This window comes from Toxotes jaculatrix, chromosome 17 (assembly GCF_017976425.1).
Source record: "Toxotes jaculatrix isolate fToxJac2 chromosome 17, fToxJac2.pri, whole genome shotgun sequence".
Taxonomy (NCBI): domain Eukaryota; kingdom Metazoa; phylum Chordata; class Actinopteri; family Toxotidae; genus Toxotes; species Toxotes jaculatrix.
The window spans coordinates 7,629,261-7,653,010 of record NC_054410.1 but is presented as its reverse complement, the minus strand read 5'-3'; the positions used below and the strand labels follow the sequence as shown (position 1 = coordinate 7,653,010).

The window sequence follows — 23,750 nt, the reverse complement described above, 5'->3', positions numbered from 1 at the left end:
AACCTGGAATGAGTTGAATTCAATTCTACCCATCACCTCTCACTGTTTTGAGCCAGTCCACATTGCTCGACTCCAACAAATCTGGGTCAGTGAGGGTTCCGCCTGGTAGGATCTTCCTGAAGAAGGCCAAATCTTCCTGAGTTACTCTGGAGAAAGGTAGCCTCTCTGGGGCTGCAGCGGGAGACGGCTTGGGTCCATCTGCTTTAGCATGTAGCTTACGAGTGGAAGCTACAAAATGCCCAGAGCTGCAGCTCAGAAATGGACTGTGGAGGTCTACAGACAAAAGTCTGGTTGGTGCTGTAGATGACAGGGTGCTATGGGTGCTCAGATGTCTGAGAACTGTCCTTAGTTTTGATGTTCTTTGGAAAATAACCGCCATGACTGGAGGGATAGTTTTGAGAGGTGGCAAAACAGACTGCAGAAAAGAAGTGGGATAAAACACAAAAACCTTTCAGTGCAAGAGATATTCTTATTCTTAGTTTCAAGTCCCTACTCATCTGCCAGCTTTTTAGTTTACATTTGTTATGTTGCAACCCACTGCTGTAATGAAGTAGTCTGCAACTGTCTACTGTCCTGCTGTAATGTAGAATACTAATGTGTGAGCTGTGCAGATACTGAAATGTTCCGGTAAGACTTTTAAGAGTTTTTGTTCACAAGTTGTTTAAGGGAAATTCAAATAAAACAATATCATTGTTTTTCACAATAAAATATTTTAGTGCTGTACGTTCTGCAGTACTGAATTACAGCATTCCATGTTCAGTGGGAATAACACTTCTAATATATCTATTGAGCTGCTTTTAAGATGCTAAAGTTTATAGCTTAGTCATTTTATAACGTCAACTCTTTATTTTTTTATTTACGTATTTGTTTTGGTTTTTTAACAGTTTCCACAAGATGCAGGTGGAAATGTCTTTTCATCCTTTCTGCATCTTCTTCTTGTTGCAATAAGGAAAGAAAGGACACGTTTGTAAGCTGCTTCCCTGAGGCACTGACTTTGCAAACCACCAGCAAAATGGCATTGCTTTCTGGATAACATTTAAAGCTACGTGGCTTATATCAGCCACAATAAACTGTACATATCTCAAAACACTCGCCTTGCAGCAGATGAAGCTGTAATTTCAGTTAGCTTAGCTCCCTTAGTGCACTGCTTGACAAATTTAGCGAGTTAATTTCCAGCTTTACTTACGATAAACGCTCACTTGACAGCCCGCATCTTCCTGCTCGTGCCTTTTTTTCGTGTCATATCTCGACGTGAAAACTGTCACAAAGTTCAAGGCCAGCTAAGTTACTTAAAGATGGCACATTCAGTGTTTAATGGTAGCATGGTGACAAGCTGCTGCCGAGGTTGACAGCGGTGAAAGGTCGAGGGGAAGAGAACGGACCAATCAGGGGCCTCCTTACGTTCACAATGAGCCAATGCGCACGAATGTTTCATTAGCGCTGAACAGCCAATGACTGAGGTAAATACAGGAAGTAGTTCACGCTCCTTTCAAAATAACCTCGTTTAAAAAATCTCGTAAATAATGCCCAGATCATTTATGCTTGTTTTTATGATAAATACAGACTTGAGATTTTGGTCCACTAACTTGCATCACTTACTTACTTACTTAGAGCATCTGTCTTAAATAAGGCACCATTTAAGAATAATCGTACACATCACATACAAGGTAAACCCGAAGTTGTGCAATACCGTTTACATAATATATACATACATATACATATATTACATATATAGTCGAACAAAGGTAAACCTAAGGAGGGTGTACTGTACGTGGGGCACACAAACCGTGTGCATCTATACCACACCTACTTATCTGTACATAATAGTTATATGTTTATGCCTGTTATCTTTGTTGTTCTTGTTTAAGCTTTATGTCTAATGTGTATTGTCCTGTACGTTTGTTCCCGGCATTGCATATTAAGTAAGCTGGACTGGACAACAGGTAAGTTTACCAAAGGGGAGAAAAATCACTTTAAAACCAAAACGGCATCTAAAAAGCAATAGGATAAAAAAAAAAAAAACGTTAAATAAAATTACAAAGGTTCTAGAATACCTATTTTATAATAAAATATGCAGACAGCGCTGCCTCAAATTAGGGTACACAGTACCATGTAAATCAAGATTCAGATTTAATCCACCAAATGAAAACATTTTAGGTTCATTTATAAGCATTTACTAGTGCTTTCTAACGTGTGTGCGCATGTGAAAGGGTTTTGGCTGGATTTGAAAAAAAGCACTGTTAAATAGAGAAAAGGTTATACAGAATTATATAGAATGAATAACAAAATTTATTTTAAAGTCAGACAAAAATCTGATTTATTCTCCATGCATTCTGTAAAGTACACAGCATGCAACAAAATCATTTCATTTTTTAAATTCTTTGCCGTCAGCCTACAGTAACAATGATGCCATAATTCTGAATACTCTAAATTATAACTGGTTTTAATTATCATACTTTACTGCAGCTGCAGCTCACACTGTAAAGTCCCTGAATACAATTTCAAATTCACATTATGTTAAATATAACAGTCTTCTGTGCTCCAGGAAAATCACATGAGGGATAACACCAGTGGAATACTATGAATCCAGACTAGAATTAGTGACCATTTCAGGCACTAGAAACACTTTCAGGAGCCATTTCAGAACAGATTAGGCCTAAACTGAGGAGAACCGACAGTAACACTGATAAAGTCAAAAATAAAGCAAACCCAAAGAGTACAGAAGGACAGATGTCTTCTCAGGATTTGCACCTCAGCATCCCAGCTGCCATCTTTGCTGCTGCCTGTGACACTGGGGAAGAAGAAACCTTCACCTGTCTTTCACGTGAGCTGTCTGGGTATGTACAGCATGCAGTTATCTCATGCTTCCACCATAAAATGTGAACACTGACATGGCGAACAGAACACATAAGCAAATACCCAATTTGATGTTTATATTTCATTCACAAAAGAACTAAAATGTGTAATGAAGATGGCAATCTACAGGTGTTTTTTGGCTTAGCACCTTCTCTCCATGTGTTGCTGTTTTCATTTTCAGTAGTTAAGAGCTCAGTTTCAGCTTTGAGAACTTTGAGAAAACTGCTGTTACTCCTCGTGTCCTTGGCAGTATCGTGTCACTGTAGTAGCAGCTCATTGGTCACAACCCTTTTTCAAAGAACAATTCTCATTTTCTGAGAAATGAACTCATATTAACGTGCTGCTTCACGTAACATTCCACTGCTGCTCTTCACTAATTACTCCCAACCTCACTGACATCTCCAGTGGTTCTTGTGGTTACATTTAGCCACAAGAACCACTTGACCACCCAGTCCAGCTCGATGGCATTCAGCTCCGCAGCGAGAACCTCCCTTGCTTCAGGGTGTTTATACTCTCCTCACTTGGGACAGGAATGGTCCACACTGAGCTGTTTTTGGTCGTACTCTGATATGAGCTTCTTGATGTGGGCCAGTTTGTTGTGTAGATATTCACAGCGAATCTTGTCTTGGTTGTAGTTTGGATTGGACTAAAGGGAAATCAAGAAAAAAAAGCTTAATAATGTAATAAAAAAGGAAGGGAGTAAATGTCACATGGAACAATCTTGGGGTAATTTTGGCTAGTGTTCAGAAAGTTGTTACCTTTTTAATTTTGCGATACTCTTGAAGAATTTGATTATGAACCGTCTGCAAGAGACAAAAACAGAAAATCTTATGAAATAATACAAGTAGACATTTGTCTGCACATATAGTCTCAATCAAGTTAGTTTGTTCGAGTATCCTCATTTTTACAGTAAGGTCTATGACCAGTGAGCAATTTTAAATCTACATTTTTCTAGTGTGCCACTAGCTTCAGAAGGGTAGAGCAATAGTATGACACATAAATCAGTGCATGTAGCCAGACTCTTATAAAATGAATATAATATTATTACCTTGTATTTATGTGATTCCTGGTGAAGCTGTTTTAGCTGCGTGTCCAACTCCATGAACTGCCGGGTAACGCCATCGATGCGAGCATGTAAATCTCTGTACTCACTGTACTCCTTGTTAAAGTCCTGTTTGTAGCTCTGCCTCTGGTCATGGCTGCAAATCACTGTGTACATCCTGTGCGGAGACAGTAAAGAGACACTACTGTCAGATCAGTAAATTACCCATCTACAGTATGCTGTATTAGCAACCTGCAAGAGGTCTGTATTGAAAAAAGCTTGATTTTTGGTAATAAAATCAAGGACAGGAACGCACATCTGAACTCCCTTTTTTTTTAGGATGTTGTATCTTATTAATCTTTTCAAGACTTATTGTGCAGACACTTTACATGTTTTCCCACCAGTTTCTGGGGTAAAAATATCTCCCCAGATCTAACTTTAGACCCTAGTTCCTGGTTCCTCTAGTGGAGACAAGGGTAGGGGAACAGAGTTCCTCCAAAGGTTCCTGTTCTCTGGGGAAAGTTCCTGTGGTGGAAGCGAACTTTGGAAACCTTTTGTGTCACAGTACCTATAAAAAGTATACTTACGATAAATAATCTGCTGTGTCGTTGTCCACTTCAAGTACACTGGAGTCAAACAAAATGTCACTTGGCTCTGAAAGAAAGAAGGAAGCATGTCAAATAATTAAAAAATACTAATGCACTGAAGCTTGAACTATCTATGTAACAGCTCACAGCACTCACCTGAGCAGCCCAGCAGGACTTTGTCCTCTGAACTGTGATCTTTTCTCCTTTCTTTCCTGTCTCTCCACCTATCCATCTCCTAGACAAACAAAAGAAAAACAGATTCTAATGACCAATGACACACATTACAACAACATTTTAATCAACTCTGGAAAAAGCATAAACCTGTAAACCTTCCAAACCTGTTGTACTCACCTGGTCTCTGTGTTTGTGTTTGCTCTTCTTCCTTTTTGTTGTGTGTCTACTCAGATCAGGCACTATCAGAGGGGAAGGAGGGCGATCAGAGTTGGGTTGACTACAGTCTTCGAGGCTTTCAGGCTCCTCCTGAGCACATAGAGTTGGCTTGAGCCTTTTAGCTACCTCTTCTTCCCGCTCACAGACTGCTGACAGGGAGTCAAAAAGCTTCCGAGGGTCAAGAGAGTTCCTCTGCCCATCATTCGCTCTCACTTCTGTGACATCTTTATGAGCTGCCTGCTCAGATGGCCTTAATCTTGACTTGTCACTGGCAGTTTTGCTAGACAAGTGGGAAATCCTGGGCTTCTTGCTGGCTAGAGGGTCAGTGTATTCTTCTGGCAGGGAATGTTTTGGACGATGTGCTGGAGAGGAGTTGGGGGTGTCTCGCAGCGGGCTGACCTGGGCCTCGGGCACAGAGAGGAGGCTCTGTTGTGGCTGAAACAGTCTCCTGCAAAGAAAGTGATATTATACATAAATCTTATCCAGCATTTTTCCAAAAACAAATGGAAGAACCATCAAATGTCAAATGTCAAAGGCCTGATATGAACATGATGACACGTCTATGTACATCTGTATTACCTGACAAGAATTCTTTTAAGAAGCTGCTGGTCTCCTGAGGTATATCCTGGCCAGTCCTTCTGCAGTTCCTTATACAGACTGTCCTTCAGAACAAAAGTGTTGTCTCTAGTATTGAGCTGGCCAACCTGCAAATAGACATACCAAAATGAACACAGGTGAGATAAGACTTATTTTCAGTGTTTAGAGTTACCTCAGTTTATTTATACATTTAATCATTTTTGGGTTGATAGTGTTTTATCCCCACAATGTACAATTCTTTAATTCAAAAATTCTTTAATTTAAAAAAAACTTAAACTATATTTATTGTCATAACTGAAAAAATCTTTAGCCAGCAACTGAGTACATGTTAAAAATGTCAATTTTAAAGCCCCTGTGCTTCTGTTTTATGCTCCAAAATCATTCCTCTTGTGTGCTTTTACTGATATCTCTATTTCTCTGATTAAATCAGAGAAAAAAATTACCTCCAATAGTACAGAGTCCAGCATATCTTTGTCTCCCGCTGACAGTCCATCTCTCTGCAGCCTCAGGATCAACTCAGGCCTCTTGTATGGCCTCAGAGCCAGCAGGTGTGTTAATCTCTCCCTGAGCGGCCTGTCCTGCACATCACCCAAGCTGCTCCTCTTTGACGCACAGGCACCCTTCTTCAGCTTGGACAAGCCATCTCCCTTCTTAATGCTGCTGAGAAAAGGCTGGGATGTCTGTTTGGGCTTGGTCAGGCTGGCCAGTGCAGGCGCCGGGGCTCGCACCGTTACCTTCTTGCCTGGGAGGGAGAAGGAAATCACACATCAAAAGATGCCATTCCCAAGTAAAACAAAAATATCTGCAAAAGAACTTTGTCAGACTAGTTATTGCATGATCAGACACCAGAGAAAGAAAAGAGAACTTGGTGGATCATCATATTTGTCCTGTGGTAGAACTGTGGATAAAAGAGAAAAGATGTTACAAAGGTTACGTTACAAAGACGCACGCGTCTCAATGAGCAAAAGCTACAATCTAATTTTGGAAATAACCACATGGTTGCACAAACCTGTAGTTCTGTTTTTTTTTGTATAAGCTTCCTCTGAACTGACAGAATCATCAAAACTAGCATGTATGTCTATGCACACGTGTGCTCTATGTGCTTATGTGTGCGTTCACTGAAACAAAACGATGGAGGCTAAAATATCTGTTTAGGAGGAAGTGGTTTGGTGGTTAGAAGAAGAAAGAACGTGGTGACAAAAAAAAAAAAAAAACTAAATCACTGGTTTTATCATGTGTTTGTTTACTTGGTGAGCTTGTTGTACAGAACACAGCATCTGTATTTTCTGTAACCATGTTAGACTCCGTATCCTTTAAAACTACTGTAATATATCGAGTAACAATATAGAGTATATAACACTGTATGTGGATGTACGTGTGTGTTGTATAGAAAGTTTACTGAGAGTAAATAAAAAGACAAAAGGACAAAAACCTCCAGAAGAAAAGACTGAAAACTGGCTGTTACTATGTCACTGGTTACCACACACGTTGCTATGGTAACCAGCACAATATGGCTGACTGTGTTGTACTGTGTGTTGCACTGTACAAATTTGTCTTCAGGCCAGTCTTATTCCTTAGCTGGAGTTATCCATTGTGTAACGAAGCAGACCGTGTGCTCGCGTGTGTTTTCTATATTTCCTACCCTGGTAGCGACCTCCATGTTTGATGACAATGGCCCCTCGGCTGCGTGTCTCCTCCTCAGCTTGGGCCATGCTCTGACGAGCCTTATCGTACGAGTCATCTGTAGCGTTGACTGTCATCTTCTTCTGAATCACCCCGAGACATGACAGCTCCTCAGCAGCACTGGGAGGAAGAAGAAGTCAGCGAGTACAGACAGTGATCTGATAGAGCTTTCAGGACTCCTTCTACACGTTACCTGTTTAAAATAAAACATTGTTTTTCCAGTACATACTTGCCTGACTGATGTTTATATTAGACCATACACCATCCACCACGCTAATCTGTAGTTTTATATTATGTTTAACATTTGAACAACATCTACAAAGGCTGAAATTGTGTTTCCAACAGTAGATTTGATGAATAATTCCTAAACTTTTCACAACTACTGACATTTATCAAAGTCAATTCTCTCCTCTCCCAGCTTGCTAGACCTGTACAATCAGGAACTTTTCTCTGGCATTTAAAGAGACGCTACCAGCAGGGTGACTTTCACACAGCTCTGGAGGAGCGGAGACATTTTAAAATATTGAAACTCATTCAGACGCCCAGTTAATTCCATACATAGGACATAAAGTAAACATATAATCATGCAATCACTGCAAGCAAAACATGCTTACAGCCCTCATGAGTAGGTTTTGATTTCTACAAGTATCCCCACGGTAAATAAAGTCTGTTATTTACTCTATATTTATCACATGATTGCTTTGCTTGTTGTTTCCAAGCTGAATATTGTAACTTTCCTTCTCTTGATTCATTCGCCCTCTTCATTGACCGTGTACATCTCTTATTTTTCATTAAAATGTATTAAATCTTTAATCCATCATGTTATATTTATTTGAAAAGTGTAGGTTATTTGTATATTTTATAGGATTATTGTGTGGTGTTTTACCCAGTGCTGAGCTGCTGGACGCAGTCAAAGCTTCCATGTGGGTTGTCACGGGCAACGTTTGTCACGCCAAAGGTGAATATCCTCACTTCATCTCTATTCTCTGAGCAAGGGATAGTGATTCGCTGCAAGATGAAAAAGGGAAAAAAAAGATAGAGAGAATTAGTCTTAACATCTGAATGAATGTATGAGATGGAATTAATGAAGTACTGTGTATGTCAACAGACAGACAAGTTCTTCTTACCCCTTGGTTTCCACTAAAACAGATAGTGGGATGAGAAGACCAGCCCTGGAGAAGAAGAAAAATAATTTGAATTTGAGTGTCTCTGAGTCACTCACAAGCATGAATACACACTCTCACACACAAACACACACACTCACACACACACACACACACTTGATAAGAGACTATCAAAGACATATGTAAAACATACATCACAGAGGATGACTTGCGGTTTGTACGAGCGCTATTGCATTCCTTCATTGTGGTTTTACCGCTGCTATTGCTTACCCATTCGCTTTCCTTTCCGAACACTGTTGTTCTACAGGTTTGTGCACAGTGTATCACAGTGGTTTCCAGCTTATTATTGCCTCACAAACCCTTCAGCCCAAGTATCCCTTCATCCCTTTTTTCCAGTAGGTTTAGTCAACTTAGCATTTGTGATACTACCACTTGGAGACAAGTGACCAATAGGCATGCATCAGTTCAACTTCTTCTCTTCTGATACCTGCTCTGTTACTTTACCTCAGGTTATAAGCTGAAACAGAGTACCAGTATTGGTGCTCTCTTTTTCCAAAAACGTAAATGTGTATACCTTATTGCACAGAACTGAGATCATTTTTTGTAAGACAAAACTGAAGGCCTACTTTGACTGAATGAAAAGTTAAAAGTGTGAACTTTAAAGGGGAATTCCACTCAAGGTTATCACATATGTGATAAAAGTTGTTTAAAGCCTTTTGTATTAACAAAGAATACTGTGTGGAATAAAAAAGACAATGTCAAACGGCACATTGTGAGTCTGACAATGTTGGAGAGCAATGCTAAGTTGGTGGGGTGCTTTTTTAAAAATGACATGTCTGTGGATTGCTAATGCCATGAGCAATACCAAATCCCTTTAATAACCTCAGTATCAGCACAGATATTGGTTTGGTGAATCCCTGGTGTTGATAGATACTAAACATCAGCCTAACACCATGTTGTACTCAAATTAAGTGAGTTACTCCACAAAATTTCCTTGCCTCCCCTTACAACTGCATGAATAACTCCTAGGAAAACATGTACCTCTGGTGTATCCAGTCACTTGTGCATGACATGCCCTTTATATAAAATTCAATTTGGTTTTTAAAGAGGAGACTGGCTAAGGTCACTGCGACCCGCTGTTCAAATACAGCAGCTTGTCAAATGAGAATAGGATGAAACAGTGAAATAACATCCTGTCATCTTTCACAGGGGTGAATTAGCCTGTAGGAAACTGCAGAAATGACAGGCCAAAGTGACACGTTTGCAGCACGGATGGAAAGTATGTGATGACTAGAATCTAATTGACCTTTTCGTGGAGAGGATTTGTGAGTCCACCTGTTGATGAGTGCAGAGAGTGATGTGAGTTTGGCCCAGCTACATGTGGAGGAGTTTTTTTTTTCCTGTCTCTGCGATCCAGCCAAGTGGGTTATGAATAGCCACACTTAAAAGCTAAATAAAGAAAGTAGATACGTGCACAGCAACAGTATTTTGTGTGTGTGTTAAACTCAGTTTTGTGTCAGGTGTTTTCCCCTCCCTCCTGTCTGTCTCTTCAGGAGCAGTGCGGTTTTCACCTTTAATCAGAAAAGGGGTGGCTGTGCATTTCTTCTCTGAGGAGTTTCCTATCTGTGTTACAAGGAATTACTGAATTGAGGAAGTGTACATGACTGTTCTCTGCTCAGACTTCCTGCAACGTCTGATTCATTTATGATTAACTGGGTCAAATGTTTGACTTTCGAGTCTGTCCATCTCTCTGGGCTTTTCCATCTGTCTCCCTCTTAGCTTTACTGTGGACACACATAAAAACTGGCTGCAACTCTGTGTTTGTTTGGCAAAAATGGTAAGTACTCTCTCTACATCTCTCAAATGCAATCCAAAATACCCTCCTACTACTAGCCCCCACCCCCCCTCACCCACCCACCACCAGCCTTTCTTCCTCTCCTTTCCTTTCTTCTCTCCTCGACTCCGACACCGATTAGCATTCGTAATACTTGCCAGCAGCTTGTAACGACTTGGCCAGCAGCTTTTTACAAGCAGCATCAGACACGAAAGCGTTTCCGCATTGTATTATGCAACATGCATTTCCATTTGATAGCTACCATAGGAGGCTTGTGTGAGACAACAACCCGAAAACATATTGGTGAACTTCGGCTGAAATGCACAAAAGCACAAACCCGCCTTCCTCGCCCTGTCTTACCACTTCGCTTTTAAAGTGAGGGTCCTCTTAACGAAGTGGCACAACACAGTCAATCCTTAGCATACATATTAGCTAATCATTCGAGGATAAATTAGTACAAAAATGACCTACCTTGCCGTTTTGAAAGGTGCCAATGGCTCTTGCCGCGCTGTCAGTGAGTTTGACATGAAAAACAGAGATGTTACCGCCGCGGCTCAGCTTGCCGCTGGACAGTCCGTAACACTGGTTCTCCCTTAGGGCCGACATCCCACCGCAAATCCGCCCCCCTGCCAGGCTTACTCCGGTCCAAACAAATCCGACATAAATAAACAAAACACTGGCGAGCTGGTCCAGAGAAAGAGCTCGGCGGGTCCGTGCGGGTGCTCCTCCGCCGCGCGCTATTCTGGAGTAGATCGCATTACGTCATGACGGCAGGACTCTGAGCAGATTTTATTGGCCCGCAGACATAAATAAACCTTTACGTAGGGCTTACGTAACCACTTCTACTTTTCTCTCTGCCCTCTCACTCTGATAATTTCCCTCTTTCATACGCGGGGAATTTCTGTCGTATGAGTGAACAGGTTACTCACATTTCCTTAGGTTTTGTTGAATTGCAGGTTTCGGGACAGAGGTTTTCTGAAGTAATAAAACTTGGTGCGGTGGATTTGTTTTCATCCATGGCCGTAGCCAAGATGTAAAGACATGAGTACGCCCCTAATTTATGTCATCTTTGTCTGATCAGTCCCAGATTGAGAGCGTAGCAGAAGACAATAATAAGGAAATGCAACATAACCATAACCAGTGGCTGGTGCTTGTTTACAATTTGGTTAATTTGAAATGGGGTTTGGGAAGCCCCTTTGGTTGACTGTGAAACAGATCCTTCTGGCCTCAGTTCAGATTAACTTGACTCTGTTCTGCTCCAAGCCCTTGGTCTGGTAACAGTCTTTGGAAGTTGATCTAATATAGCTCTAAAGTTTCGGTGCCTGTTTTTGAATGATTTATGAGCTTATGTTTACTTTTGTCCCATACTTAGATTTGTAAATATTATTTGGCTCATATTATTTATCCCAGTTATTTGGCTGTGGAAGATATTTCAGCTGAATTTAACTTGAGAGGCTCAGTTGCCCCTCAGTTGTTTTAATTCGAAATGTTTATTTTAATTTGAAAAACTGTATTTACAAAATACACAACTGAGAGACCATGGTTTGAAAATTAACATGTCTCTGATGCTTATGGTGAGCTAGCTGACTAAAATAAAAAAAATACCTTGAAAAGTAAAAGAACTTTTAGAAGCTGATTAGTTACAGGACTTTATGTCCATTCACAATATGTTTGCATGTAGAGGATGTAGGAAAAATTAGATTAATATGCTTGGTTGCTGCTTATACTGGCTGTTATTTTTGTTAGCTCCATCTAATTGCTGTTTGACTTAATTGCACGTCTGGTATGTGAAGTTTGCTGAAGTGTTTTCCTGATGTCAGACAGACATAGGCCGCCCGAGCTAGTCTCTTTTTCTCTCCCTCCATCTGCACCATTTTGAAATTTCAAGGCAAATTTATTTATTTACCGGAACAGTTGCTCAGAGCTCTGCAGTGAACAAAAAACAAACACAAAGACAGACAAACACAAAAGGGAGAACAAATGCATTGCAAATATTCAGATACAGATGAGCTGCTGTGAGTTTGTGTGTGTGTGTGTGCGTGTGTCATGCATTTGAATTTCAGTGTGTGCGTGTCTCTGTCCCTCTGCCCGTGTTTGAACGCAGACGGTGGTCACAAGGCAGATGAGGTCTGTTCAAAGCTGACACATATCAAAGGGCCTCTGGGTCTTTGTAGTGCAGCGTCTGCAACAGGTGACATTTTGGGCTCAAAACCATTTATGTCTTTGAACGTTCGATGTGGGACCAACCTCCCCTCAACCCAGCAGGTATGGAGACGACACATCAGGACAGAGGAGTTACAGAGGGACACAGAGACAGAGGGAGTAGATGAGAGTTTAGTGTCCTCACAGGCCAGCAACATGAGGATGCTTCACCCAAAAGCCAACGTTTCAAAGGATCATCTAAATAACTCAAGATGGCTTCTTTCTTCTTGTTTGTGGAATAATAGAACTAAATAAACACAGCAAAAGGAGCGTCAAGGTGAGTTTTATGTTTACTATGTGTTTTAAAGAGATGTAATCCATTTGTTACCCTGTGGATTCCATATGTCACATCCCTGTCAATTTTAAAGCAGCTGCAATAACAGCAGCAGCTTTTAAATACTGACCTTTTACTCAAATTGAATCTACACTGACTCACAATAAATTATGTCTGTGTTGTGCTTTTTGTTGTAATAAACACTATTAATACTATTTTTTTTATCATATGCATTTTTGTTGTTAGAATTTTTGTCCTTTTTCTGAACAATAATCAGAAAAGTGAAATAACTTTTCAAAAAGTATAAGCATGATCATGGAAAAGGGTACATTATCATTGCCCTACAGACTGTATTTTCGGAGAGATAGCAGGTCAAAGAAGTCCAGAACAGGTAGTTAAGGTGTTCTGCTCTTATGAAAATGTAGTGTGACTTTCCATTACCCTCCCTCCAGGCAATGGGGGACCCCCTATCAGACTGCAGCCCCCTCATCAGCGCAGCAGCCTCAGGAAAGCTCCGTCTGGTTCGCCTGCTGGTGGAAGGCGGGGCTCAGGTCAACAGGCGCAACCCCAGAGGAGAGACGGCTCTGCTGGCTGCCTGTAAGGCCCTGAGAGGGGAGCCTGCTGGGCCTGAAACTGTGAAACTCCTCACATACCTGCTCCAGAACAAGGCCAGTCTGCAATGACTAATATTTCCCATTTCAACTCAGAACTCATGTGCTTAAATGCAATCCTCTGCACAGACGTCTGAATGCAGGCTCAACAGTATATTGATTTAGTTGTATTTCTAATGCATAACAAATCCGTACCTGCAGAAAGAGAGGTATATTTTAATGCATAGTAAACAGGCTCCTGGTGTATCCAACTCTGCTTGTGTCCTCCATCTGCCCACCAAACTGTTCCTTAACATTTTGGCACTGTAGAACACAACACAGTGTACTCTGAAGCAGGATAATGATAATGATTATATGGAAGACTGTGTATTAGAGACTAAATGTCTCATAAAGTGTTCTCTCATTTGAGAAGCAGAACCCAATAGCAACAGTACTAGATCAGAACTTATGAATGTGTGAAATGAAAGTGCAATCATTAACAAATTACATGTAATTCTAATGTAGTTTGGGTTTGGATTTCCTAACAAGCAAATTGGATCTCTGACTGACTCCAAATTCACACTGGGCCATTGCTAAGGCTTCATAGGATAAACAGTTTTTTTGAGTTGTCATCTTAGATTTACAATATTAATGTTAATTTTGTTATAAGATCCAGTTAATGGGGTTTTTTTTTTGTACCAATTAGGCAGATCCAAACGCACAGGACTGTGCTGGCCGTACTGCTCTAATGTACGCCTGTATGGAGCGAGCAGGAGCTCAGGTGGCATCCACCCTGCTGTCTGCAGGAGCCGACCCCAGCATGGAAGACTACTCTGGAGCCTCAGCTTTGGTGTACGCCATCAATGCACAGCACCAACCGACGCTGGAGGTCAGTCAGGATTGGGAATTGGGAAGGAATGATCAAGGGAAGTAAAAAACAAAAACTTTTAAAGATTAAAGTGTTGGGATGGTAGGATAAAAGAAAGACAGCTGAAAGAAGAAAAGTAAAGCACCTCAGTATTTCTTTTGTTTTTAATGATGCATAAAGATGGTGGAAGCAGTATTTACATCCTGTATTTAAGTTAAAGTACAAATACCTCAGTGTAAAAAATACTAAGTCTCGTATCAAAAGTGTGAGTAAAGTGTTATATATATACAACAATTCCCTTTAAGATGAAGTTGAACAAAAGCACAAAGCATAAAATAGAAATACTCAACTAAAGCAGATGTTTTTAAAATTTCCAGCTTTTTCCAGGGGAGAGATTTAGTGCCCCAGGTTTTTTCCTCCCTACAAATACTAACTGAATTCCTTTAAATGACCATCATGAAAACAGAACAGTCAAAATGTGAGGGTATTGAACACCACTCCAAATAATGTCAGTGTCAAGAACCTTCAGAGCGTCAGATTAGTCAAAGCCAATCAATACCTCACCAGAGCTCATGTGCTTCAGGTGTTGATGGATGCCTGTCGGGCCAGGGGTCGTGACATCATCATCATCGCCACAGAGATGGGTGTGAATGGGGGCCCAGTGACCAGACGTTACCTGAATGTTCCTCCATCCCCTGACACCTCGCCGGTGTCCTGCATGTCCCCGTCTGACATCGTCCTCAAGACAGGTTCACCCAACTCACCTGAGGGAGAAAACATATTCAACTTCAGAGGAACCAGTGAGTAATACTGTTTGAATGTCAGACTGAGGGAGAAGATATATTCAATATTCCCAAGCATATGAGCCCATCTTAAGATGGTCTTTAGTTTTACCGAATGTCTTGGGTGGATGGGAATGAATGAAACTGGGATACAGTGATTTACGGATTAAAAATAATGTGAACCAGGGCCATGAAGCACACTTACAGTTGTGACACTATCGCAGTGACAAAATTTGTCCACAGACAGACAGACTGACACATACACACCTGCCACAGTCAAAACCCCTACCTGCAACAGAAGGTGTCTCTGTGATGACATTGTGCCATGATGACACATACAGACACACAAGCTGAAAACAATACCAGCCATTCTGTCACAACAGGTAACAAAGCACACTTTTGACCGCACCCAACCTCTGGGGTAAGAAATGAAACATGCTTGAAACATTCAACCAGGAAGGGCAGAGAAACGCTTGTTTGCACCCTTGTGTTTAGTTACTCTTTAAACTTTGAATAATTTAAAATGATCAGTGATGTATGTAAATTGTATTGTAGCTGGGCAAAAACATACAAGACAACAGAACGGTTGACAAAATGAAATAATCTCACCAAAAGGTTTATTTTGTCAAGTCAGGAAAGGACTTTCAATCTCAGCTCTTGAGCAAACATGAATAAGAAGTCCTTAAAAGGCTCAGAAAAATGGACATCTACAGTTCCATGACAAGTACATTTGTGAGTAATCCTAAATCAGCAAAACCACTTCCTATTGCAATCCCATCATTTTCATGTCATGCTAAAAGCTTTTTTTAAACACACTGCCTTGACATCAGGCCTGTGTTATATATAGAGAAAGCTTCTCCATCCTGATGTTGAGATCAGTACCATCAGCAGTACTCTTGAAGCGTCAGTATGCAGACACTGTGCCCCTCCTGGATATTGCAGTGCAGTGTTTAATAAAGGCAAGTCTAGACAGATGAGAACAAATGCCTGCTGGCTGAAATCATTAGGTGAGTGCTCATTCCTCAGGACAGAAAATGAAAAAAGTGTTGCCAGGGCGAGGTGAAGCTAACTCTGGTGGTGCATTACAATAAAAGAAGCTACATTTCTTGCACAGGAACTGACACTTAATTCATGCCATAGAAACTAAGAAGAGTGCCCGTACTGAGAGCCGGTCAGGGTGTTGGAGGGATGAAAGATGTGAGGATGGAGTAAAGGACTGGCTCACATTTGGTTATATAAGGTGAATAGTTTCAGAATACGAATCTGAATGGATTAACATGAGACCTGGTTCTTCTCAAAGTCTAATGATCCCCTGACTTCACCTCCAGCACCATCATCGGGATTAAATTTTAATACAGTTTCAATACATACATATACAGTACAGCCACTCACTGTGGCCACTCACTTGTCTTGAAGAGTTTTACAATCAAGACACCGTCTATCTTTGATTTGGATAAGGAAAAACTTTAGCAGGGAAAAAATTAAATAAACCTCATCAAGAGCAACAAAGGAGGGATCCCTCTTCCAGACAAATGTGTAATAAACAATAAAGGGCGTGGATTTTTCTCAACTGCTTCTATATGTGTGATTTACACTCACAAACGGTGTCCTATTCATTTCCATCAGGCAAAAGGGGAAGCGGCAGCAGCAGCAGCAGCAGACATCCCTCCTGTGAGCTGAGTCCACTGAGCCAGTGTAACACTCCACCTCCCAGACAGAGGGTGTCGTCTGAACCATGGCTGGCCATTCACAACCTGGCCTGTCTGAACAGAGCTTACGAGGAGGGCACGAGGGAGAGGAGCCTGCATGAGGAGGGAGACAGAGAGGATTTAAGATGGGAGGGAGGAGGGAGTGAAGATGAGGGAGGAGAGGATGAGGGCGAGGAGTCACATTTCCATCAATCCAAGGTGGAAGAAGAGAGGAGAGAGAGAATGGTTCACAGGAGGTTTAAGAGATACGGAGGAGAGAATTACAACAGCTGCCGTGAGGATTTCCTTCCGAGGGTCTCTCAGTCAGTCCTCTCTCTCACAGAGATGAGTTTGTCTCAGGCATCCTCGAGCAGACTGGCCCCCCAGAACTGTCTGACACCTGGAGGGTCAACGTTGGACAAAACAACCCAAAACAACTCTGGTGATAAGCTTCCTGCCTGCCCGTCACCTCACTCCCAACTCCGCAGGAATACCCTCCCCTCTGTCATGGTGGTCCCACCTCTGCTTCACCTCCCTCCCTTAGTCAACCAATCAGACTCTCATCTACAGGTACCGACCCAGGCTTCACTCTCCAAAAGCAGGAGCATGGTGTTTCTGCCTCATCCGCCCAGCTCCTCTACACCCCCCTCTTCATCCAGAGCATCTGTAAGACCAGCAGTACTCCCTCCTCTCCCCCACGCCGTCTCGGTCACCTCCCTGGTTGCTCCTCCCACCTCATGCTGCAATGAGAGGAGCAGGAGGTCGCTACGTCGTCACTCAGCGCAGCTTGAACAGATCAGAGGAGAAGAGCAGATGAACCACTTTGGCCTTTGAGACTGAGATTTGTTTCTGTTGGAAAAAAACTTCCATCCCTCCATGATGAAATTCTTTGACTTGAGAAAGTACAAAGTTTAATCTCAAATTAAGCAGCAGTCAGAATGCTAGGATAGAGCAGAGTTTGTTACTTCATTTTGTTGAATCCTCACTCTGAACAAACTATATGTGAAAGCAAAAAGCCACATGAAACTATCGGTATAAACTCTACAAATGACTTGTTTAGTAGCAGAAGATGACATATGAAACAGTAATACTTAAAAAATAATTAAAAAGAAATTGAAAAAAAATTTTAAAAAAGTGGAATAAAAAAAGAGATGAGGAAAAAACTTTGTTGTGCCTGTTAAATTGATTCAGCATCACTCAGAAGAAGACTAAGACTTTTTTGATAATGAGCTCCAAAGAGTTCATTAGCTTCAGAAGACACCAGGATTATGACAAGAGTTGAAACAATTATCTGACTTTTGAGTTGTTGATCAATAAAGAATGTCTATATTCTCGAAGAGCAAAAGAATCTGAGGTAAACTGTGAGCATTTGCTGGTTTTCTGAGTTTCCTATGATGGTAAACTGAAACTTTTGAAGTTTTGTACAGTGAAAAAAATAAAAAAATAAAAAATAAAAATAAGCTTGGCATTTTAAGTTAGTCTTTTGGACCAAACACTTTAAACAATTTATCAAGAAAAAAAAAACCAAAACAGTAAAATACGCTTACTCTGAACCCCTCTATTATATGTCTGTGGACTGAGCCATTCAAACAAGGTTGTATTTTTGGATTTTTTCATTTCATTATACTTTTTAGATGTCTGAAAAGGTAAAACTCTCCAGCATGTCACAAGGAACAAATATTTAAGGAAAACAAATCATCACTATTTCCCCCCTCCCCTGCCTTAATAATCTTTTGACCCCTCAGATTTGTTTTGTAACCACCGTTTGGGACACAGAAAAATAAAAAGTCCAGGGAATCTGTTTTCTAAAATCTATATACTTCCTGCACCAGCATGTTTACTCCAAGAGAAAGCAATGAGGACAAAAGAAAAACTGGAGATAACATTTTGTGGAGATAAAAATATCTATAAATCCGCAGAAAAAAATGGCCACGTTCATGGCAAAAGGAGTGAAGTCATTTTATTTGTTTTTAATATGTATCTACAACAAGGGGGACACAGGCAAAAACGACTGACAACTTGATGAAAATTAAAACAAAACCAAAAAAAAAAAAAAAAAAAAAAAATTACATTTATTATCAATGCAGTTTTCCCACCTTTTTTTCCCAATAAGCAACATTTTTTTAATCTAAAGAAACTTTACAATATAAAGAAACATACGAAGAAGGAACCTCTTATTTTACTACACGAGACATTTAGGATCTGAACTCTACCCTAACATGAGATACAAAGCAACTCCCCAAGGACAGAATGCCTCATATTCAATACTGCTTTGTCATCAAGAGGAAAAATGAGGAACTGAACAGAAAAATCTTTACTCCCACCCCCAAAAATTCCTCTCTTGACCCTCCCTACCCCTGAATGTTACAGTATTATACATCAGCACAATAGAAATACAGAAATGATCAACGTTGTGACGGCTTTACTTACAGGACAGAAAGATAGAGAGAAGTTTGACTGCATTTTATACAACAGTATTTCAAAGTACAGGGGAGGAAACACCTGTTCCCACTCTCTCTACCTCTTCTTAGCAACAAATCTGTCCGCTTTTATTTTTTTACTTTTTCCTTGTTACTTTCCCGAACATTTCTCCCACCCCATTTTAAACAGATAAAAAAAAATCCTTCATAGTAAAGTACTGTACTCTGGTCCCTGGTGTGTTGGATTGAGAGCCAGTGTCCTGTGTGCCCTGTTTTCGGTTTCGGTTGCGTTAAGAAGGTAAAAGTTGAAATGCAGTGCGTCGGAGGCAGACAAAGAAGGGACATGTTTTATTGTGAAAAACTCACCTCTTTCGTTCTGTTCTTGCAAATTCCCTGTTAAGAATTAAAAAAAAAAAAAAAAAAAAAAAAAAAAAAATCTGCCTGTTTTGTGACTTTTCATTGCCACGTCAAACCAACAGTTTCCGAGAACAGACGCAGAGGACGGAGGCTTTTGGACAAGTATCATAATTAATTTTAAGAGTTTTAAAGGAAACGTGTGTGAGAGTGAGTCAGCTAAAGGCGTTCACACACACACACACTCAACTACAAAATCTTCCTCCCTCGTCCTCTTAGACCCCTTTACGCTACAGCTCTGATGCACAGTAAAGCCCCGCGTTTTGTCCATGATGAGGTGAAATAGCATAATAGTCTATAGCAGCTCCAGTTTCTGTTTCTCATCATTCATATTATTTCTGAGTAAAAGACACACCATCTCTGAACAAATACACACAGTTGCCCGAATCAGCACGTTTCTGATCAACTGTTAAGTTGTGATCTGAAATATCAAAACATGTCAATGATATCAAAATGCATTTTACAGTATTTACAAAACAAATTAAAATCAAAAGATGGAGAGTTGTACAAAAAAAAAAATATTCAGAGAGGGATGATGTGAGACTGGGTGTATTGATGCTGCCCCGCTGGGAAGGTGAAAAAAGGGAAAAGGGCGGAGGTCTTTTTTTTTTTTTTCCCTCAAAATGAGCAAAGGGAGGGAGGCCACTCGTTACAGTCAACGGAGCAACGCCTTGCCGCTTCCTGACCTGCTTTTCTACGACATTAAAAACACCAAGGATCAGCGGAGAGCCAGAAGTCCTTCTACCAGAAGCGACCGTAAAGAGGGCGCACCACATGTGCAAGAACAAAACATCTGCAAGCTAGACTGACTGGTGTGTGAAAGCATATTTCCATAAAGCACCGACATACATCACAGTGTGTTGAGGACTTATCAGCAAACAAAAACAATCCAAGTGTTCACTACAGGTCAGCAGAGAGACTATGAACGCAGCCTACGGACACACTGGAGTGCGCAGTGACCTAAGTGGGCAGCATTAGTGGAAGCAGCATGAGTGGGGTCAAAATGGTCGACACTTGTGATAACTTCAGCACCTTTAGGGCTCGGATAGAGGGGTCTAATGATGTCTGACGGAGATAAAGAGACGCTGCTGAGGGGATCTGCATATTTACACAGTTGCTACTTGTTCTGCAGTTGACAAAAAAAAACAAAAAACCCAGGGGTAACACTTCAAAAAGAAAAAAAAAAGTAACAATGATTCATAAGACAAATTAAAAGTACATAAATAAATAGAGCTGTGCATTTCACTGCATGGAAGCCACTAAAAAAGGAGCCGCTTCTTCTTCTGGTGTGGGTTATAGAACAAGAAGTTAAAAATTTAGATCTTTAAACAAAAGTTGCTAAACCTCTGACAAAGATAAAAAAAATAGGGCCAATCAGTACCATGATGGATGAAATCTTACCTGCAGGGGGCAGTGTGCTCACATAGAGCCATGTGTTACACAGCAAATAATTTCTGATTTGTGTGCACATTTACTGTCTTCATCATAATCATGTGCCCTTAGAAACAACAGAAATTAGAACCTAATCTTAAAATGATCATACCAATATCATTAATAACAATAATACAATAATAAAAATAGCAATGATACAATACATACACAAAAAAAATGGAGAAAAAAAAAAGTTCACTGATCATCACAACACCTCCGTAAAAATGTACACACAGAGAGAACAATGTGTAAAGGGGTTGTTTTGTCCGACCCTCCACTGAATCCGTTGGGAACAGCAAAAAAAAAAAAAAAAAAAAGACGATAAAAATTTTTTAAAAGTCCAGAGTCGTGGTTGAGAAGCTTCCAGGCAGCTGCTAAGAGACCCAACAACATCTCCTCAGGGGAGGGCTGTGTTATCCAGTCTCCTCTCTCCCTCTTTCTCTCTGTTTGTCCTCCTTCCCTCGCTCATTGTCTAGACCCTGACAGGAAGCCAGGGAGGCCGGGGCCGGAGTCAGAGAGGAGGCTCTTCCTGTGGCTCTGTGACTGCTTCCTATTCAGACCGCCGGCCATCTTGCATGCTCCAGGAGGGCCCGTCTTAATTAGAGTCCCAGCATGCTCAAGGGCTGTCCCGGAAGGCTGTGTGGCCGTAGAGTTCCCAAGTGAAATGGGGGGGAAAGGGGGAAACATAGCGGATCCCGTATTTGGGGGGGAGGGGGCAGAGGGCGTGTGTGTGTGAGGAGGGGAGGTTGTCCAATCCCAGGTGAAGTAAGGATTGAATTGAAGAAAAAAAATCAGGTGCAGGGGTACAAAAATAGGGGTGGGGAGGGGGAGAATAAACAAAAATACAAAAAAAAGGAAAAAAATAAAATCACACACTCATCGTCATGTTGGGTGAATACTGAAAAGAGAAAGAGGGGGAAGGGGGAGGAGGGCACAGATGAGTGGATATGTCACTGACAACATTTAAACACCAGAGGGCACTCAAACCCAGCCCTGCAAAGCTAGAGGAAGCACAGACTTAGGTTCCAGCCATTCTCTAATCCACCTGACTCAAGTAATCAATACAACTAAAACTTTGGTTGTATTTCTGATGATAAGGGCTGGATATCGAAACCTCTGCACTTTTTTGGTAAGTTCAGTTTGTGAATAAAAAATAAAGTAAAATTGTCGGAAAAGTACCAAAAGTTGGAACTCAATATTTACTCATTTAAATTACACTTTTGCTAGTTTTAAACTGTTTTACTTGAGCAAAGATCTTATTTGGCCACTTGTGCTTCATTAATATATGTATGATATCCCTCAAAGTAAGAAAGTGAAGAAGTATCGCTTTGTTATTTGTACCAAAACCCACTAACATCGGCTCTGATTGCCGTTAATATTGAAACATTAGAAACGATACCCAGCCCTGCTGCTGACTGGTTGAATCAGGGTGTTAGGCCTCAGCTATAATTCCAGCCTGCGCACCCCGTGGCTCTCCAGGCCAAGGGTAAGACACCGTCACAATTTTACACAATGCAAGGGAACAGTGCCCCTCTCCACCTGTGGTGCCTCTAACAGAACACGTGACTGATATTGTCACATTAGTGTTTACTTTTCACTGTTTAAAATATGAAAATTTCCAAATTTCATCTTATTTACCCTTCCTTAAATCTAGTAAATGAAACAGACGAGGCATTTATATCGAAAAAGTATATCAACTATAATCACATCACTGATACAGAGGGTATAGAATGACATTAAGTGATTGGTAAGCGGCTACAATGCAAGCAGAACATCAGATATTCTTTACAGCCCTCTTTTTGTTTTTAACAATGAACACGCTGTTGTGCGTGTATTATGTTTTGCATTTCAAATTTACAGTGCTGTGTCCCAAGTATAAACATTAAAAAGTCATGTTGCTGCACTTAAAACTAGGTCTTCACAGGTCGGCTTTGTTCCTTGTCACAAAGACCTGACCCGGAAATTGAGTCGGGTTGGGTCGAAACGATATTCTGCCTTAATTGGGTCCCGTTGTGTTGTCATGGCTCTCCTGTTCTGTGCCAGTATATGTAATACACGAGCGCAATCAGCTCTGATCATGTGGTGCGTCATAATATTCACAGTAATAAAATGTGTTTTTCGATGCACGACAGAGTGTGAACTGTGAGGTGCAGGTAAAATGGCAGGTATTGCTGTTCTGTTTTTGACTGTGGTTGCTTGTTGATTGCTGATGCATCATGCTGTTGCTGGTGTTAGGGTTCTCTCTCTGTCTTGGCCTGTTGGGACCACATTTTGGATTGGGTCTATTTATTCAAAGGTCTATTTGAACCGTGTCTGATTGTCCTCAGATCAGGCTTTCTTTTTTTTTTTTTTTAGGTTTCCAAGAGTCACTGACAAATTGGGTGCAAAATTTTGGTTTTTTTTTTTTTACCAATGCACTTCTTATAAACAATTTTGATCATTATAGGGCCTACAACAACAAGACATGGAAATTGAAAAGTACCCGTAATTACCTCTCTGCCCAAAAAATATAATGTATGAGACCCTAACCCAAAAGAAAAAAGGGACAAGACACAAAACTTAAAATTATCAATACTGAAAAATCTGAAGCCTCTGCTTGCATTCTTCCACTGGTTTATGTCAGGACGTCAAGGATAACTGTTAAGGGTCGTGAGATGCCTTTCACTCGCTCTACTTACACTTTCGCTTTGGAATGGGTTCAAGAAATTCCCGCTCATTTCGCCGTCATCTCTCGGCGTTCCAGGAGGGTTGTTCATGCCCCCCATGTTATTAGGAGAGCTCTGGAGGGAGACAAGGTAAAAAAAATGCTTTAACATACACATTGAAGTGTCCAAATTCTAAATAAAGGGTTTAAATTTACAAGAACACTGAGCAAGCAAGAAAAGTTAAGAGAAAATCTGATTTTTTTTCACCTTTGGCAACCCATCCATGTCCCCAGACCCTGAGGAAGAGAAGAAGAAAAACTGTT

The 23,750-nt window shown here is 40.8% G+C and overlaps 4 protein-coding genes across 7 annotated transcripts in view; 1 reads left to right on the top strand and 3 right to left on the bottom strand.

Moving 5' to 3' along the window:
* Positions 1-1,342, bottom strand: part of d2hgdh (D-2-hydroxyglutarate dehydrogenase) — a 37,001-nt gene extending 35,659 nt beyond the window's left edge. For both annotated transcript variants that reach the window (XM_041060218.1, XM_041060219.1), the window contains exons 1-2: positions 1,187-1,342; positions 37-415 (exon numbers count right to left, since the gene is read on the bottom strand). In XM_041060218.1, the coding sequence (XP_040916152.1) occupies positions 37-379 (343 nt within the window). In that variant the 5' untranslated portion in view covers positions 380-415; positions 1,187-1,342. The remainder of the gene's footprint in view (positions 1-36; positions 416-1,186) is intronic.
* Positions 1,343-2,211: 869 nt separating this feature from the next.
* On the bottom strand, positions 2,212-10,847 carry LOC121197658 (RNA polymerase II elongation factor ELL-like). The gene is made up of 12 exons (XM_041061355.1): positions 10,585-10,847; positions 8,283-8,327; positions 8,042-8,163; positions 7,115-7,275; positions 5,916-6,214; positions 5,455-5,579; positions 4,837-5,323; positions 4,642-4,720; positions 4,486-4,552; positions 3,905-4,076; positions 3,615-3,659; positions 2,212-3,502 (listed from the first exon to the last, which is right to left on the bottom strand). Exons 1-12 carry the CDS (start codon positions 10,717-10,719, stop codon positions 3,374-3,376), a joined length of 1,866 nt encoding a protein of 621 aa, XP_040917289.1. The 5' UTR covers positions 10,720-10,847; the 3' UTR covers positions 2,212-3,373.
* Positions 10,848-13,044: 2,197 nt separating this feature from the next.
* LOC121197537 (ankyrin repeat domain-containing protein 34B) lies at positions 13,045-17,464 on the top strand. Its single transcript, XM_041061189.1, has 4 exons — positions 13,045-13,261; positions 13,890-14,068; positions 14,631-14,847; positions 16,456-17,464. The coding sequence occupies exons 1-4, from the start codon at positions 13,045-13,047 to the stop codon at positions 17,349-17,351; spliced, it is 1,509 nt and encodes a 502-aa protein (XP_040917123.1). The 3' UTR covers positions 17,352-17,464.
* A 3,581-nt stretch (positions 17,465-21,045) lies between these two features.
* Positions 21,046-23,750, bottom strand: part of zgc:110158 (uncharacterized protein LOC553590 homolog) — a 32,249-nt gene continuing 29,544 nt past the window's right edge. For 2 of the 3 annotated variants that reach the window (XM_041061127.1, XM_041061128.1), the window contains exons 16-18: positions 23,695-23,723; positions 23,461-23,562; positions 21,046-21,680 (exon numbers count right to left, since the gene is read on the bottom strand). In XM_041061127.1, coding sequence (XP_040917061.1) covers positions 21,651-21,680; positions 23,461-23,562; positions 23,695-23,723 — 161 coding nt within the window. In that variant the 3' untranslated portion in view covers positions 21,046-21,650. The remainder of the gene's footprint in view (positions 21,681-23,460; positions 23,563-23,694; positions 23,724-23,750) is intronic. The other variant, XM_041061129.1, reaches the window with a different exon arrangement.